We start from the raw sequence: 16550 nt of genomic DNA, 5'->3' as shown, positions 1-16550 counted from the left end.
TAGAGGTGCTTTACTACCTGGAGAGAAGGAAAGGAAATGTGGTGGGGGATGGAGGGAGAACAACAGTAACTTAGCCAAGTCTCCTCGCTGCTACTGCACCTTGCTTTCAACTTTGCTGCCAGATAATGCAACTCAGTTTTTATGATTCTTTCTCTTTTCAATAATACAACTACTTATTTGTGAGCTTTTAGCCTCCAAGTCTTGGTGGAAGCAGGTTACAATCTTAGTTTCATTTTACTATCTAATAAATGTTTACATAAAAACTACACTGAAAAATATGATCCAAGATACAGATCTCTAAACATGAGATCCACGCTTTGATCACAATAATTCTTTCATGCTCAAAGGGTTTTCTTTTTTTTTAATAAATTCCAGTATATATATATATATACTCTCTGCAGTTAGGTGATCTGTAGTACTTTTATAGCCCTAGATATCAGCATATATGATGGAGTAAGCCACTAATTAAATGCATCACACATGTTTATTGCTCCATGCTAACTATTAGAATAGTTCTTCACACAAATTTGAGAGGACGCAGTAAAGACCCAAAATGATTTACCAAATATGCCCAACTTCAAAAGTCTTGCTGACAGGCAAGTTCAAGAGACAGATCTGTATTAGTGAGCCCCTTAGGATAACTCGGAGACAGTATCTTATCAGTAGGCATGTAATGAATAAACAAGTGTGCTGTGAAGATTCACAGACTGATTGTAACTACAGAAAGCTATTGAATGAAATAGAAAACAGTAATACACCAGCATAGTAGGTTTGGAAAGGTCAACTTTTTTTAATAACTGCTCTTCTCTCCAGGTTATGTCATGCAGTTACAAAGTAGTTAGAAAAAAAGCATGAGTTTCTGGGAGGGACTAGTTGTCTTTTAAAAAAAACATTCATATTCATTACATAAATAACATCTGGCACTTCAAGGGGACTCCACTGGACAAAAGCCTTACACTTTAAAAACTGTGCTTGATCCAATATTGTGTTGAGGTCCATTTTGTTGTCCTCCAATACATTCAAAACTTTCAAGACCTCCTGATGACAAAAAAAAAAAAAAAAAAAGGCTGTGTGTGTTAAGACAGTGGATTAAGTTTATAGCAGCATTCTAGCTCCTCTGTAGTTCGGCCAATGATTTCTGGGTTCCGTTTCACTTTAGTTGTTCACTGAGGCAGTATCTAATTTTCAGAAAGCCTCTGAGAGGACAAGACTAAAAAAGAATTCCAAAAAACCTAAGTATGATTGCTTACTAAATTCAGACTAACCCTTTTTTTAAAAAAAGAAAACAACCTATAGTCAGAATAGTTATGTAGGTACTTGATTAAAAACTTAACTAGAGTTGCTTGATAGTTTCAGCTTATAAAAATATTAGTCTGTCACCTCTACATACTTCATGGTGATAGTCAAGCTAGCTTGAACAAGCAATAAAAGGCAGTCCTATAACAGCAGCACAGTTAAAGATAAAACATTGCCCAAAGAGAATCAGGCCTGAAGCTTTACTACAAATAAAAATTAGACTCCTATCGAAGTTAATCCCTGCTGGAGGCCCATTCTTCCTTTGACAATGCCACAGCATTGATCATACAAGGCCTTACTGAAAGTGCCAAAGCCAAAATTACATCATTAAACAAAAGTGCATGAAGTAATAATGAGCGAAGTGCTCATCTAGTACAGTATCTGATCTGAAGTCTGAGAAGTGGCTCAGGTGGCAAGACCACTCTTTCATACATAAAATGTACCATTTTGTTTTGTAGGTGAAATACCCAGAATGGCCCCCACAAGTGCAGATGAACTGTTATCTTCAGATACATACTTGTATACAATTTCCTAATCCATGGATTTTTATTGTAAAAAAGACTAGTTTGGACTGAAACTAATTGAGAATAGAATCCACTATAATGTCAGAAGAAAAGAAAATTTTGTGGTTACATGTAAACTTGTGATAAGCTTTTTCAAGAAGAGGGTACATTAACGGCGAGAGGGATGGGATACAATAATGAGCGGTAACGGCCCGTTTATGTAAAGGTCAGGCCAGCCTCATTGTACACTTTGAAGACTTTCTCAATTGCATTGACGTAGGCAGCTGTTCTCAGGTCCAGACCCAGGTTGTACTTCATGGCAGTACGCATGATTTGCTGAAACAGAAAAGGTCACATGTGATTTCTGCAAGTTTCTCCATAGGAACTACACTAGATTTTGATTACAGGACCTAGGTTAGGAGTAGAAGAGCTGCTAGATTGGTATCAGAGCTCAGATCCTTTGAGGATCAAGTCTTAAAATTTCTTGATTCCCTTTAAAAACAAGATCTGAAAGGCAAGAGAATCTTTCCCAGATCACTATATTGCCCCTTTTCAGGTCTTGGGTCCACATGTACCTCGGATACAGGGAGATGAGACAAGGTGTCTCAACTGCTCTTTGGCCCACTGCATAAAGGGATTAATCTAAAACTGCTGATGGCAAAGTAAAACACTCTTAGGTATACCTCCCAGATTAGTCAGGTAGAAAAGGACAACTAAAAAGTTTCTAATTACTAGAGCTTCTACTAGAAAATACTTCCTGATTTCATGCATTAGTCTCTAATGTTTACTATACTCAGCTAAAGTTGGCCATCCCTGGACAGAGCATAAATACCTCATACTCACAGTGACTTCCTTTATCACAAACTGTTTATCTACTCCTTTAATTGCAAAGAAATCCTGTACCACACATTCAAAAACTGTTGCAAAGCCATGTTAAGTTTTTTCCTGTAAGTACATTTACGAATGCAGTATTTACCCGGGCAGAACGTTCCATTGTATAAGCCAACCCAGAGTGGACAATGTCTTTCTCAGACGCACCCTGCAACAACAGGAAATAAAATCAGAGTTTAATTCAAAACACAAAAAGGTAGTAGTTGTGTATTAGGGACAATGACATGTTGGATTCCCATAATTACTGAAGCTTGCTTGTTCATTTTCTTCTAATGAGTGCTGTAAGAAACTAAATCGCCTTTACTGTGTTACTTGAAGAGCTAATTATGGTCAATTCAATTCTAAAACCTCAGACGTAAGCACTGAAGTCTTTTATATTGCCTAGCTTCTAGATGCACGATGCTAATGTTTTTTATTGATGTTGTAACTATTATTTTCAGCCTTCAAAACACACAGTAAGTGTTAAACAAAAAAGCTGCCAAGAGTTAATAACCTATAGAAACTCCTTCCAATTGTTTTGAAAACTGTCAGGTTTTAGGAAGGGCGCGGATCCCCAGTTCGTATGTTCAACGCTGCATTAGCCCCAAGCAACTCCACAATAACTTTGTTCCCATTAAAATTTAAATACACAAACCAATAAATAATTGAAGACAGTGATTCTAATTCAGACTATCAGCTTCAATGTTTCATCATCCTGACTGTTGTAACTTACTAATAATTTGAGACCTGGCTTCACAAAAGACATGCTTTTCCTCAAATACCAATTTGGGCTGGACATAGAAATTGCTAGGCCAGTTTCTGTGGCTTGCATTTAAGAGATCACGGCAATCACTTTAAGCCACGGAACCTATCTACCCTGCTGTTTGTTCAGCCTAATGTTTATGAAAATGCTAGCATCGGACTGGATCAGGCTAAAGTCCATTTCTACCACCTGACAGTGGCCCAAGTTTACATGCATTTGCCCCAATTTCTTCCTCACTGGATTGTTTCCCCCAGTCATTTGTCCCATCTCCTTCTGAACTTGTGTTAAAAAACAAATTGACCAACCCTTTCAGCTTCTATACATCCCTCGGCAGGGTGTTCCACTTCTTAACTGTCTGCTGTGCTGGGAACCATCTCCGTTCTTCATTCTGCTCCTCACTCCACTGGTTTTGTTTGACAGCACTGCCTTCACCCTTCCTTCCAGTTAACAATCTCTCCTTACCCATCCATTTTCACACCACTCATTCTATAGATTACTGTCTCCGCCCCAGGACTATTTCAGGCCAAGAGGACCTAGGCTAGTTCACTGTTCCATGTACGAGAAGCGTCCGCCTCTTTGATTATTCTTGTCATCTTTCTCTGAACTTTCTCCACACCTACAATGGTTTAAGATACGGAGACCTAACTGCATGTAGTATTCAGAAGGCAGATGCGCTCTGGGTTTCCACTGGGGCATCGTTAATCACTCTTACTCTCTTCCCTTCAGAACAGTCTCTAACACTGGGTTTGCTTTCCGATTACTGTGGCTTTCTAAGCCTGTGTTTTGTCATCACCTCCAGATCTTCCATTTGAATGCAAATGGATGAGCTCACAACCCATCATTTTATATGAAAATTTCCCCACTGTGTATTGCTACACATTAGATAATGAATTTTACCTGACATTTCTTTGCTCATTGACTCAGTCCTAGAAGAACATTCTACAATTTTTCAGTCAGCTCTTTTCTATGTTACAGAAACAGCGCAATAAACTGTCTGTGGTGTGGGATCTTGCCGAAAGTTGTTTGGAAATCTAGGCAAACTATATCAACAAGATCTCCAAAACAAATTCCGGTAATGTTTGAGGCAGTATTTCCCCCTACAAAATCTCTGTAGACTTTGATAGCTGAGGTTCAAAGAAATTATGGAATCTATGTATTTATTTAGCCAGCAGAAATATCAAGTATTTCACAGCAAGCAAAAGCATCAGGAAAAAACATGGGTTTTTAAGTTTTAATCACTGGCCTGCAAAAAGAATCATTCCCTGCACCCTCCCCAGTAAAAAGAACTCACACGATTTGCCTAAACAATGGAGATGATAGTCTGTCGCTCTGAAAAACCCCACTATGTAAACATCAACATGCAATCTAACACTAGTTACAAATACAAAATTCATCTGCAATACAGCTGTAGCTTTTTAATGATATTGGAGTTATTTTGCATGGGCTCAAGTAAAAGAAAGAAAGAATAGCTTTACTTCCAGTATTCTTACACAGTTCAGATCATTTGCTTGCTTTGTTTGGCCATCAGGCTACCTGTGACTAATGCCTTGCCTGGGGTAAAACGCTCTGTAATAGCTACAACGGTAAAATTTAGATTGCAGTTATAGTATCATAATACAGCTACAGTAAAAGAAACCCAACAGCAACTACTTACCGATATCCTATCCTGAAACTCTGCTGTAGGCACAACTGGAATAGTTCCACCATGTTTCCCAAATTTTCTTTCCAAGCTTTCCTGAACAGACACTAGAAAGGAAAAAAATCAGAGGCAAGGTAATTGACAAGGAAAGGCATGTGCTCCCTAAGGAGCTAAGCCCAGGCTGGGGGCAAAGGGAGTCATCTTATTTTTGTTTTCTAAGAAAAGGGAAAGATGTTGATTTATCTGTTTTTACAGGTCTCCAATATTAGCAGCAATATTGCTATAGTACAGTCACATGGCAAGCGACTGTGGATTTACTGATCCCACTTCGCTAAACTCGTAAAGCTGATAGAGCAATCTGGATTAATTTTCCTAACTTATTAGATTGCATTAGACAAAATATTTCCTGAAGTTAAAGCAATCAATTATTTCCTATTGCACTTTGCATGCACACTACTTGCTAAGAAAGAAGTACAATGTGGAATTTTTTTTTTCCTTAAAACATGAGAAGTGCTTTGGTATTTTGAATTGATACTTATTTTGCCTTAATTCTTTTAATTTAATTAGTATGCTTTCCTAAACAACATCACAGAGTACTTCAGATGACACAATCTTGAAGTTAAGAAAGGGATTTAAATTAGAATTGCCATAATCCTCAACCACTTCAGAAACACCTTGAAAAGGTACCTTTTATGAGAAAATGTCATACTAAAAAACATTCAGATGTATGTTTAGTCAGGTCCTATGTCCTGAGATTCTCACGTTTCCTACAGAGTATTGTTTAAAATGGAGTAATATCCTGCAGTTCATCTCCGTTAAGCTTTCTCTCTTCATGTAATTGGTATTCTGGCCCAGAAACTGGGAAGCACAGAATGGCCCTAAGTGGAGCTGTAGGCCATAAGCAGATTTGCAGTGCCTGTACCAATTATATTATTGTCCTTTACAGAAATCCTTTATTGTTGTATGTGCAGAACCATACAGTTGTCCCCTCAAACTTAGAATACTTCTCAAATACCAAGTGTACAGCTGAAAGACATTTATTCAGAAGTAATAAATATTTCACATAAGTGGTCCGAGCTCAGTATTTTCACAAAACTGAGGAAAGCATCACTTTATGAATTAAAAGATAACTGAAAAAGTATGCATTTAACTTAAGTCGTTAGAGTTGCAAGTCAATTGACTTATCGAGTCTTTCCTACTGTTCAGTATGCAGCAACGATAGCCCTGTGGGAAAGCAAGGTGAATTGAAAATACTTTTGTATCCATTTCTCCCGCAGTTGGTGCTTGCTAGTTCAATCTATTAATTACACAGTGAAAGTGGAACCAAACACTTACTGAGCAAGTGGTAGTTTGAATCCCTTTCATATTTAAAAGTCAAGCGGCCATAGCTGACGTGGTTCAAGTTTTTCAGCCACTCAAAATAGGACACCGTTACACCACCAGCGTTCAGGTAAAGATCCTGCACAGAAATAGTAAATGTCTTAAATTGTGACCATGTGATGAAGATGGCTGTACTGCATTGAGGAAAAGCAAGTGTATTACCTACAAAGTAGTACTTTATACTGCAGTACAGAAGACAATCCAGTTGTTATTCTTGCTTGACAATACTTAACCTCTTCTGCAGTCCAGGGATTACTTCTACTGATTTGGACAGGGATTTGACTTTAGAACATGTGAAGTTCAGGTGTGCTTGACTGACCACTTTCATTTACTTTAGTACAAGTTTTTAATCAAGGAAGTCAGGGCGTTCTTAGGCCATCTCAGTGAGTAAAGGCTGAAGATCAGCCACTCTTTCTAGCAGTATAACTTGACCAGGACACCCTTGCTCTAGGAAAAGTGTATCGTTATACCTGGATAGGTCATGTTCTTTCAAATTACCACTGTAGGCAGCATTTGCACTATACAATCTATGATACACAGTTCTGTCAGAGCACCACCCTATGTTTACAAACAAATTGGCCAGTGTATTTACTCTGCCTTCTTCCTTTGCCTAATGGACTATTTTATTGAGCAAATGTCAGCTAATATTCCAAAATGCAAAGCTACAGATTTAAGAGCTAATTGTGCATTGTTCTCTCTTCCAAATAGGTAGCCTTCATGTAATAGCTATCTTTGGTCATTTACAGTTGCAGTGAGGTCTTTAAGTAATTACTATCAATCTTAAGCAACATTGACACCCATTTCCCAGACATCAGTTGTTAAAAACAGCTTTGAGAGAATGAATGGCTATTAATAAAAATCTTCAATAAATAATGTCTTGCTCCAATTTACAGAAACATTACCCTTATAATGAAAATCAAAGGTCATAATAGAATCTTACAGGGATAACCATGATATTCCGCTCCAAGAAGATTTTGTCAGCTTCAGGAGTCGTAGGCCCATTGGCACCTTCAGCAATAATCTGAAAGGAATCACAGCAGAGTAAATCAGAGAGATATTTTAGTTTCCATCCACGCTAACTATTCAATACCAGTATTTAAACAGGTTTTCTCCACTTTCCTTTGCATTTGAACTCTCCAACTTACTTTTGCTTTAACCTTGTGAGCATTGGCCTTAGTCAACTGCTTCTCGCTGGCAGCAGGGATGAGAATGTCGCAGTCTGTTTCCAGAATACTGCCCTCAAGCGTCTGTGCTTTAGGGAAGCCCATGATTGTCCCGTGTTGCTGTTTGAAGGAAACAAACCAGGGTGGTTTTAGTGTGTGTGTACTTGTTTGAATTCCGTCCCTTCTTATAACTTTCAAAACAGAAAGAAGGGAGAAGCAACAGTATTAGAAAAATAGCACATAACGTAATTCCTATCTTTGCTTAGCTTAGGCATAAAAAGCAAGCTACAAAGCTTCGATACCAGTCCAGGTTGCCATGATTGAGGCATAACTGCTCTCTGGCCAAAGACACTAATAACCATTTGGGCTCTGGAGTATTTAATTCTTTTGATAAAGGGGTGACAACGACATGCAAATGCTCCCTTTATAAAAGATGACACTTCAATTAAGCCCCTTATAAATTCTAAGTGGGAGGTGTATTTTAGTGGCTGTCCCCTCAAGATTGCTTCACTTGGAAACTGAAATAAAAAGACCATATCCAGTTTTCATCACAAACTACATATTCAAGCCACACTTCCAGACAGGCTTCCATTTTTTCAGAAACGTCCAATAGGTAAGAAGCAGCAAAAGTGCACTTCGAAGTCTTAAATCTCCATATGCTTGTGATTCTTAATCAGGAATCCTTTAGGAACCTCCTTGCCCTGGTTCCTTGATACAGCCTTCTTAGTTTAGTTATAAGAAAGGCAAAACAATAATCAATCCAATTCTGAAACCAAAGTAATTAGCCTGAACACATGCAAGCCTTGCCATTTTTCTGAGAGTCGGGTCAAAGTGTAAAAAAAAAAAAAAGCATGGTGTTATAAACCGAAGAGGCAGCCAAAGCCCCAAGATCAGTTAGTGTTAACCACCTGCATACTGGGGATAAGGAGAAAGCCACGAGAATCAACATTTCTAAGCCATTTTGTAAGTACTCATTGCAGCGTGATTTAAAAATCACAAATTAACACCCATCTACAGTCATCTTATGTGCTTGCAAAACTGGCAAAAATTAAAGTATTTCTGCTCAGCCAAGTTTCATACCAATTTGTAATCTTCTAGTTCCTTTGGGTCAATTCCATCAGGGTTCCAGATAGAACCATTAAACTCTCCAACAGCAACGCACTTTGCTCCAAAACGATGCAAGTATCTCATAGAATGCAAGCCCACATTACCGAATCCCTGAAGGTGGAAAGAGAAAGGGAAAAGTAGTTAACCCTTCAGTGAAAATGATGATTACTGCTAAGGCTTATATAGCTTTGAATAGCTTTAAATAGTTTTTCATCTATTGGCATATCTTGGCATTAGTTGATGTGTATAGGAAAGATGCGTTCTGTTCTCGTCTGAATACCATTGTAGAAATGATGCGTTGTAGCCAACACTGTACGGTTGTGCTATATTTTTTATACTAGAAATACAGAAAGGAAGCGTAAATGCTACTATGAAAGTATCAAAACTATGATATCAATCAACATAGGAACATTATGTGTATCTATTTTATAACCGGCACCATCTTAGGGGGATTCGTGGACTTTTGTATGAATGACTACATTTGCAGGCCAAGTAATATTCTCATTTAATTTGGGTAAAAGAGGCTTACAAGTGTGAAACCCACCCCACAATGGAAAGCATTAGGCAAGAATATCATTAATTCTTCACATTAAGATATACAACCTAGTAGGAAGCTATATAATTTCTAACACATTCTGAAGTGGTCCTGTACAAAACAGATTGCCTTAATTTAAATGTTGATAATCTTTTATTTAATTAGCATTTTTTACATCGTTACTGCTGTAGAAAACCTAATTCCGGGCCATTGTTTAACATTCTGGAAACAAAGGAACACACCTGGCAGACCAAAAGGTCACATGATTCCAGTCAAAAGTTTGTAGTAAGATTCTATGCTGGAAAAAAGCTGAATATGAAATCCCTGTATAACATAGCTCCAATTATACTTAGGATTTTTGCTTATATATTAGAAGCAAACTTCAATATAACATTTTGTCATGTATTCGGTCTCTGCAACACAGTATCCTCATTTACCTAGAAAAATCTTCAGCTATTCTTATGGCGATATTTTCAGCCTAAGTTATGCTTAAGTGCTTGCTGGTTAGCCTTCTGCCAGGCATGAAAATGCCAAAGTGCAGGAAGATGAGTGTGCTGCTGGGTCCGTCCAGGGCAAAGATGTTTGTTTCAACCCACTGCTTAACTAGAGGACAACTTGGAGGTTACGATTACTCTGCTATTGCAAACCACCAGTGCATTGATACTGAAACCAAAAAACCAAAGCAATCCCTCAAATCCTCAATCTAACATAGTGTTCAAAGCTGAACAGAACACGTTCCTTCTTTGAAATTTTAAGAATGATAATGCACATTACTGAACATCAAAACCCTTCAAAATTCAACTACATAAATCCTGAAGTCTTATGAACGCCAAAAACGTATGTTCCACCCTAGAAATTTAGAATAAGGTATGGGTTTCTACTTTTCCAACTGCTCATTCCATAGTGGAACAAGAACATAATCCCCAATTCCTTCTTTCTCTTATTTTTTTTATTACAAAACTGTGCAACAATTTTGTGTAGGCAGAAACAGTGTCACAGCTTATTGAAAAATGCGCGATGCCTTAGTTTAAAGAACTCCTGTAATAGTATTTCACTTTTTTCTTTGTAGCCTATGTTTATAAGGACTGGAGATTTGGCTTTGTGCCTGTAGAGTGTAATTGGAAGTTCAGTTTTTATAAAACAGTCCAAAATAAAGGGCACCTATGTTGCTTGAGAAGCGTTTCTGAAGTTTGACAGTAAAGGTTAACTTGGAAGTTGTAAAACCCTAGCAGGATTTATTGCTACAGCCCTTTTTAAAAGCAGCTCTACTGGAAGTTTGTTTACGACTTCTTCCCTGCAGTTGAAGGAAAAAAGTTACCTGAACAGCAAATGTTTTATCCCCAAATCCAGGAGTCATTCCTAATATACTCATATATGATGCTTCATTGATGAAGTTTTCAATTCCATGGAAGAGACCACGGCCAGTCGCAGATATACGTCCATGGATCCCACCCTGGCTGATGGGTTTACCAGTTACACATGCGTGTGCGTTAATATCCTGTAAAACAGTGAAGGACTTGTGAGCTGTGGAATTAATCTAACAGCTAGAGCAAGAAGTTTTGTATTTTTTAGAGATAAGGGAAAACAGGAATCATAGGAGTCAGAACATGATATGGTTTATATACATTTAGCTTGTAAAGATTATTTCCTTCCTGAGTTTGTGTGAACACCTTCTCAGAAGCACTCTAGTAGACGCCAGGAAAATTGCATAATGCAATATTGGATATGCTCTGTAATTTTTTGTAGTATTTAAGAGTATATGTTAACTTCAGTCTGTGGTTAATTAGGATGACATCCGTGTTGCACTGTTAGCAATGAGCAGGCCTTCAACAAATCAAAAAACTTTGAGGGACGTGTTTCTCAAAATTGGCTCCTATTACAGCTGTAACTTCCATCATTATTCTTGACACTTCCATCTTTTAAAGGGCCCAGACATATCCTTGGACTGGTTTTTAATCATCTTTAAACAGTGTTTAGTGTTCTTTTCTACCAAATTCAGTTATTTTGAAACAACAATACAGGCCTAATACCTTTCTGTTGCTGTTCTCAGAGGAAAATCCACTACGAAAGTCATATGGAAAAAGTCAGACAAGTATTTACTACTTTTATTCAGAAAAGCAATATATACAATCAACCCTCTATCATTAATTTGGTGGCAATACAATTAAATTTTCTATATGCTAGACACTAGCCAAGATAAAATAGACTACTTAAAACCAGAGGTAATTTTTCAAATTGAAATTAATAACTTGAAAAAACTTCTTCCAAACTAGACACTGTTTGGGCGTCCCTCTTCTGTCACCACTCGTTCCCATGCTCCCACACCCTGGGAACACACAGTCACACAGTGGCTTGGCATCCAACACAAGCCAAAGAGTAGGGATGAAAGGGAATCCACTGAAATGAGTCTGCCAGCAGCCGGATGGGTTCCTATTCCACCAGCCACACATTCACTGGGAGGCTCCCTCCTCTCCATCGCTTGTGCCAAATGCATTTGCATGCCTGTGGCGTGAGTACAAGATACTTGGTGAGAGGAAGGAAAGGAGCAGACAAAAGTAAGGGGAGGCAGAATGGCAGGAGGTGACTAGAGCCATGACGGAAAGGAAAACTATTTATTATTTGAAAATGATAGTGAGTTAACCATACAAAGCCAAAAGTAACCCCTCTTTAATAACAATAAAAGCGATGCTGGGCTTGCCCCAAAATTCCTAAATCAGTTTCCCAAAATGTAGCTGCATTGCTCTCATTAAGCTGTATGCTCCCTCTGGTGGCATACTGACTATAAACAAGATCTGTGGTGGTGTTCTGCTAGGAACAAGTTGGCCCAGCATTTTGATGTATTTCTAGGTTTTCGTTGTGTTTCAGATTGAAACTACATTATAGCCTTCATGCATTCACAAAGGAGGACGTATGTTGTATAAATACTTGAAGAAATACAGCCTCCCAGCATACATAAGTATGCATTTATTAAAGTCCCTTCACATGTCCTAGAAGTCAGTTGGATGTGTCAGGAAGTACAGAAGAGGGGAAAGGATGAATTTAACCAAAAACTTTAGCCATATATAATTCAGTCATCCAGCAACTTCAGATGGATTTTCTGGAACAGTTAACATGGTAGTTATTAAAGGCTTGCATGGTTTGGCAAGAAAATGGAGCATGAGGTGAGGTCAGGTTCGGGTCTTCTTGAAGCCACACATACAAACCACAGTCAATGTCAAAGTCCTAAAAACTCTGGTTTTAAGTCAATCAAAAAAATGTTTAACACATCTTGGGACAAAAAGAAAGACTGTGGGTTTTACAAAGAAGCTTGGAAAATGGCTTATGGCTAGCAATAAAGACTCTTATATTAGTAATAATAGTCTATGAACTTAGCTGGCGAAGTTCAGACGCTGAACTTTTGCTTGTCTCTTAACCCCTTTCCATGCTGCAATAATATTCTCCTTGTCTCTCCAGCTTCCTGGCTCTTTATGTTAGGTTTCAAGCAGGCTTCCCCTATCTGTTTATATGTGTTATTTGGCTTTTCCTTTCCACTTCAAGCTCCCTGGACACATTTGTGTGCAACCACACTGACTCATCAGGTCTGTAGGTTTCTCACCGAAGAGTTATCTTTCCACCCAATTGAACATAGTCCCTTGCATAGCTTCCATCTGTTTTCTGAATTATGGCTAGTTTCAGTTTTGTTCAGTGGTCATTTTCTTCTCTTAGTTGCCTTCCCTCCTTCCCCCATGGTTACTTTTATGTATCTGGTAGTTCCTTAATCACCTTTGGTTTTGTTCTTGGTGTGTCAACCAGATAGTTATCTGAAACACCTTCTCTACACACCAGCTTTGATAGGTTATTCCACTTTTTGCAGCCTTGTCGGCGTTCCCACCTTCCTTCTCTACCCTGGTCATTCTCCACAATAGCTTGTAAGTTCCGCTATGGCTATAGTTCTTTCTTCCAGGTAGAAACACAAGCAATCCAGCAAAATTAAGTAAACCGATTTAATTTTTTTCCTTATTGCAATTCTTTAATTGTCTTTCCAGAAAAATGTACCTAAATCCTCCCAGTTTTTTTTATTCTTTAAGAATAAGATACTGCCATGCAGAGAGGGCCTAGGAACAAAGGAAGCTGTTGTAGCACAGTTCAAATCATATTTTCATCCTCAGTAGTTGTTGTTTTGTTTTCTTTTGTCACTGAAGAGTGTGTATGTGTAGGACTATACAACAAGCTGAGATGACAAAGTGGAAAGAAGAAGAAATTCAGCCATTTAAAAATCTTCTCCTGTAACAGTGTTTAGTTTTCCACCTATTAAAAAACCTGAAACTTCTGTATAAAACTGTATGGGAACTATCGTCAGATACAGCAAATCTTAAAGCAGGTCATGTGCTGTCAGCCTTCTGTGTCAGTTGTAATATAGCAATGCTGTTGCATCACAGTGAAATACGCGTTTTAGTGCAATGAGTTAAACGGTAAAACTTAAAACGCTTTGAAGCAGTAGTTTTCTTAAATGTTGGAATTTTAAGTTATGACCGAGGGATCAAGTTGCCACTCTGCATGCTGAAGTCTTTTTGAAGTCATAATTTGTTTTTTTTTTTTTTCTCAGGGTTAAAGTTTTAAATAAAATATTTACATTTACATATGTGAATAACAAAAAGCAAGTAATGTTTTATACTGATATCCCTATCTAACAGAAAGCTCTGTGTAAAAGTGATTTAACTCAACTGATCAGCATGCCACAGCCTATTCCTCAAGCATTCCTTCCCCTCTCCCATAAGATACCTTAGATTGTATTTCAGATCTAGAATAAACTGTGCCATCCTCTCCTCCTATTGTTAAAGGCATTGGACAGCACAAGACAAGTATTCTGCTAAGAGACTGTCTCAGGAAAGCCAGGCACGTCTTGAACAGACGTGCCAAAAAGAAGTAAGTGTTGGGTGGCTCTAATGCCTTATTACTGGGGGCGCGCAGCCCGCTCTGCTTCTGAGGAGCTGCTGGAAGGGACTGCAGAAACTGAAAACAGTCTTTCCAATTCAAAAGGAGCTGGGATGGGCAGACATGTGATACCTTAGCATATCAACACGTTAATACGAAGCTATGGCAAGACTCCTTAGCAAAGTATGCCCTGCTGGGGTAGCAGAAACAATGTCTAAACGAGAAGCTAGAAAGTTTGGGTAGCACGCACAGTAGAGCCATAAGAAATAAGTTGTCTGTAATACATTTTTCTTTAGTCCAACCTGTCAAAAGTATACAACAAAAGTGTTTGGTCAAGAGTCATGTTTTTGGTACAGTTAAAACAGGTACGAATAGCCCCAGCAACATAAGGACAAAGGCCAAATTAAGTACTAGTTTTTAAAAAACCTTCAATTGTATTGCCTTCTGGGCAATAAATTGTATCAGTGTCCTTTTGCTTTACCTTTTGGAGAATTTTCTGAAGTTTATACTGATTACTTGTTACTTTTAGGTCACCACAGAGAACTTTAATACTCTTACAGGTTATACCAATGGTGCAAACTTAATTTACATGGTCTCTTGAATGCACAAAACCTGAGCATTTATTTAATAACGCTTGTAAATTTAGGAGCCTGAAACGGCAAGATTTCGGTACTTTAAGACTACACCAACTATTATGAACTAATTGTTTAACAACTTTAAATTAGTAATTATAATACTAATGAAAAACAGAGGGAAACAGTAGAAATAGAAACCAATTTTAGGCTAAGTATGAGAGCTTTAAAACCAGTGTATTTTCTTTTTGCTGAACACTTGCAGTCAGTGTTGTCTCAAACTTAAATTAAGCTTAGTATAAAAACATGAACCTTAAAGCTATTTTTTAACTGTACCCTAAAAACCTCATACCAATTAAGTTGTTACAGTTTGCAAGACTATGTTTAGATCCACATAATTAAATAAAATTATATGATTGAGCAGCATGGCAATAGATTTCTAGATAAAAGGATTCCTGCAAAGACCAAGAAAGCTCTTCTACTTCAAAGCCTCTGCTCAAAACTTACATAGTGTCCTATGGTACTGGCATAGGTGTCGGCAATCCAGGACATCTCCCTCTCCCCTGTGCTCATATCGGGAGCAGGCACATCAACACCAGGTCCTGTTGGCAATAGTGAAAACAGCTTTTAAGGATCAAACATGAATAGTTATCTTCAACCATTATTCCCTTGGGAACTGTGCAGGGCTTGGCAGAGAAGAGCTGTTTTCCTGTTTAATCCTCAGTTTCTTATGCAATCAACAGATCCTTCTGGATTCAGTTGAGTTTTAGATGCTGTATCATGCATTTGTACAATACTGTCAAGACCTCCAACCTTTCACACAAGCCATTCAGTAAAAATAGTGTCTGTCAATAAAAACTCAGAGTAAGATAATGCATCAAAAGCATATTTATATTTTTATTTTTTTGTTGATAATTTCTATAACAACAGGCAGGGTGCTATCTAGGTACGACTTCTATACACCATGACGTTAACTGGGTTTTATTTGCATTAGAATTCCCTCTTTGTTCCTGGATGAGTTTAAAAATTGAAGATAGGCTGCTCCTAGTCATTGCACTGTAGCACACACATGTGATTTTACCCCTCACTTCAAGAAAGAGACATTACATCTTTCTTGATGAAATAAACCTTTGAAAGAACTTTCACACATTTGTTGTAATAAAAGCAAATTCTGTCTGTTTTTAATAGATAACTAAAAATAGTATTTGCCCAATCTACTTAAGATCAGAGGGACTTGCTCAGCAAGATTTTAAATGCAACTCTGCCTCTACTCACTTCTTTTTTCTAATTATTTTTAAAAGGTTTGTGAAAGCTGCGTAGCACCAACCATAGTGCCAAATAGGATGACAAATTTCATCAAACCATTTTAATTGTCACTGAACTAACAATCACTATAGCTGGCAAACAGTACTCCCCTAGTCACGTGTAACATCAATAAGCGTGTTTACACAGAACCTAATTTAGATGAGAAACGCTCTGGCTGAAGAGCATGGATATACATTCCCAGGGGCGGTTAGACACCAGGAACACATGAGAGACCTTTAACTAGTTACGGGCCTCATTCTTCAGCGGAGCAAGAACCTCCTCCGGGTAAAGATCCTCCATTTAATTACAAGTCGAGCTAGTAACATTCAGCTTTCTTTGGAAGAGACTTCCAGATAGCAGCTCCAGACAGCAAGGTATGAGAACAACTCAGGGTTGGGAGTCCGAATGAAACGCCTACTAACGTTAGACCTGGGGTTCTGTTACAACAGGCACCTATGCTTCTCGCCTATCGCCTATGATTCTTTTGCAGCCTGTGGTTGCCA

At 38.1% G+C, this 16550-nt stretch overlaps 1 protein-coding gene across 1 annotated transcript in view; it reads right to left on the bottom strand.

Annotated features, from left to right (window-relative positions):
- Positions 1-766: 766 nt before the first annotated feature.
- The window catches only part of GLUD1 (glutamate dehydrogenase 1), a 30553-nt gene continuing 14769 nt past the window's right edge, over positions 767-16550 (bottom strand). The window contains exons 5-13 of the mRNA XM_082486452.1: positions 15250-15344; positions 10575-10754; positions 8695-8832; positions 7597-7734; positions 7392-7472; positions 6407-6530; positions 5087-5178; positions 2776-2838; positions 767-2135 (exon numbers count right to left, since the gene is read on the bottom strand). Of these exons, the coding sequence (XP_082342578.1) occupies positions 2016-2135; positions 2776-2838; positions 5087-5178; positions 6407-6530; positions 7392-7472; positions 7597-7734; positions 8695-8832; positions 10575-10754; positions 15250-15344 (1031 nt within the window). The 3' untranslated portion in view covers positions 767-2015. The remainder of the gene's footprint in view (positions 2136-2775; positions 2839-5086; positions 5179-6406; positions 6531-7391; positions 7473-7596; positions 7735-8694; positions 8833-10574; positions 10755-15249; positions 15345-16550) is intronic.

This window comes from Vanellus vanellus, assembly GCF_965231255.1.
Source record: "Vanellus vanellus genome assembly, chromosome: 7".
Lineage (NCBI taxonomy): Eukaryota > Metazoa > Chordata > Aves > Charadriiformes > Charadriidae > Vanellus > Vanellus vanellus.
Note: the sequence above shows the minus strand (reverse complement) of the source record. Positions and strands in the feature narration are given on the sequence as shown.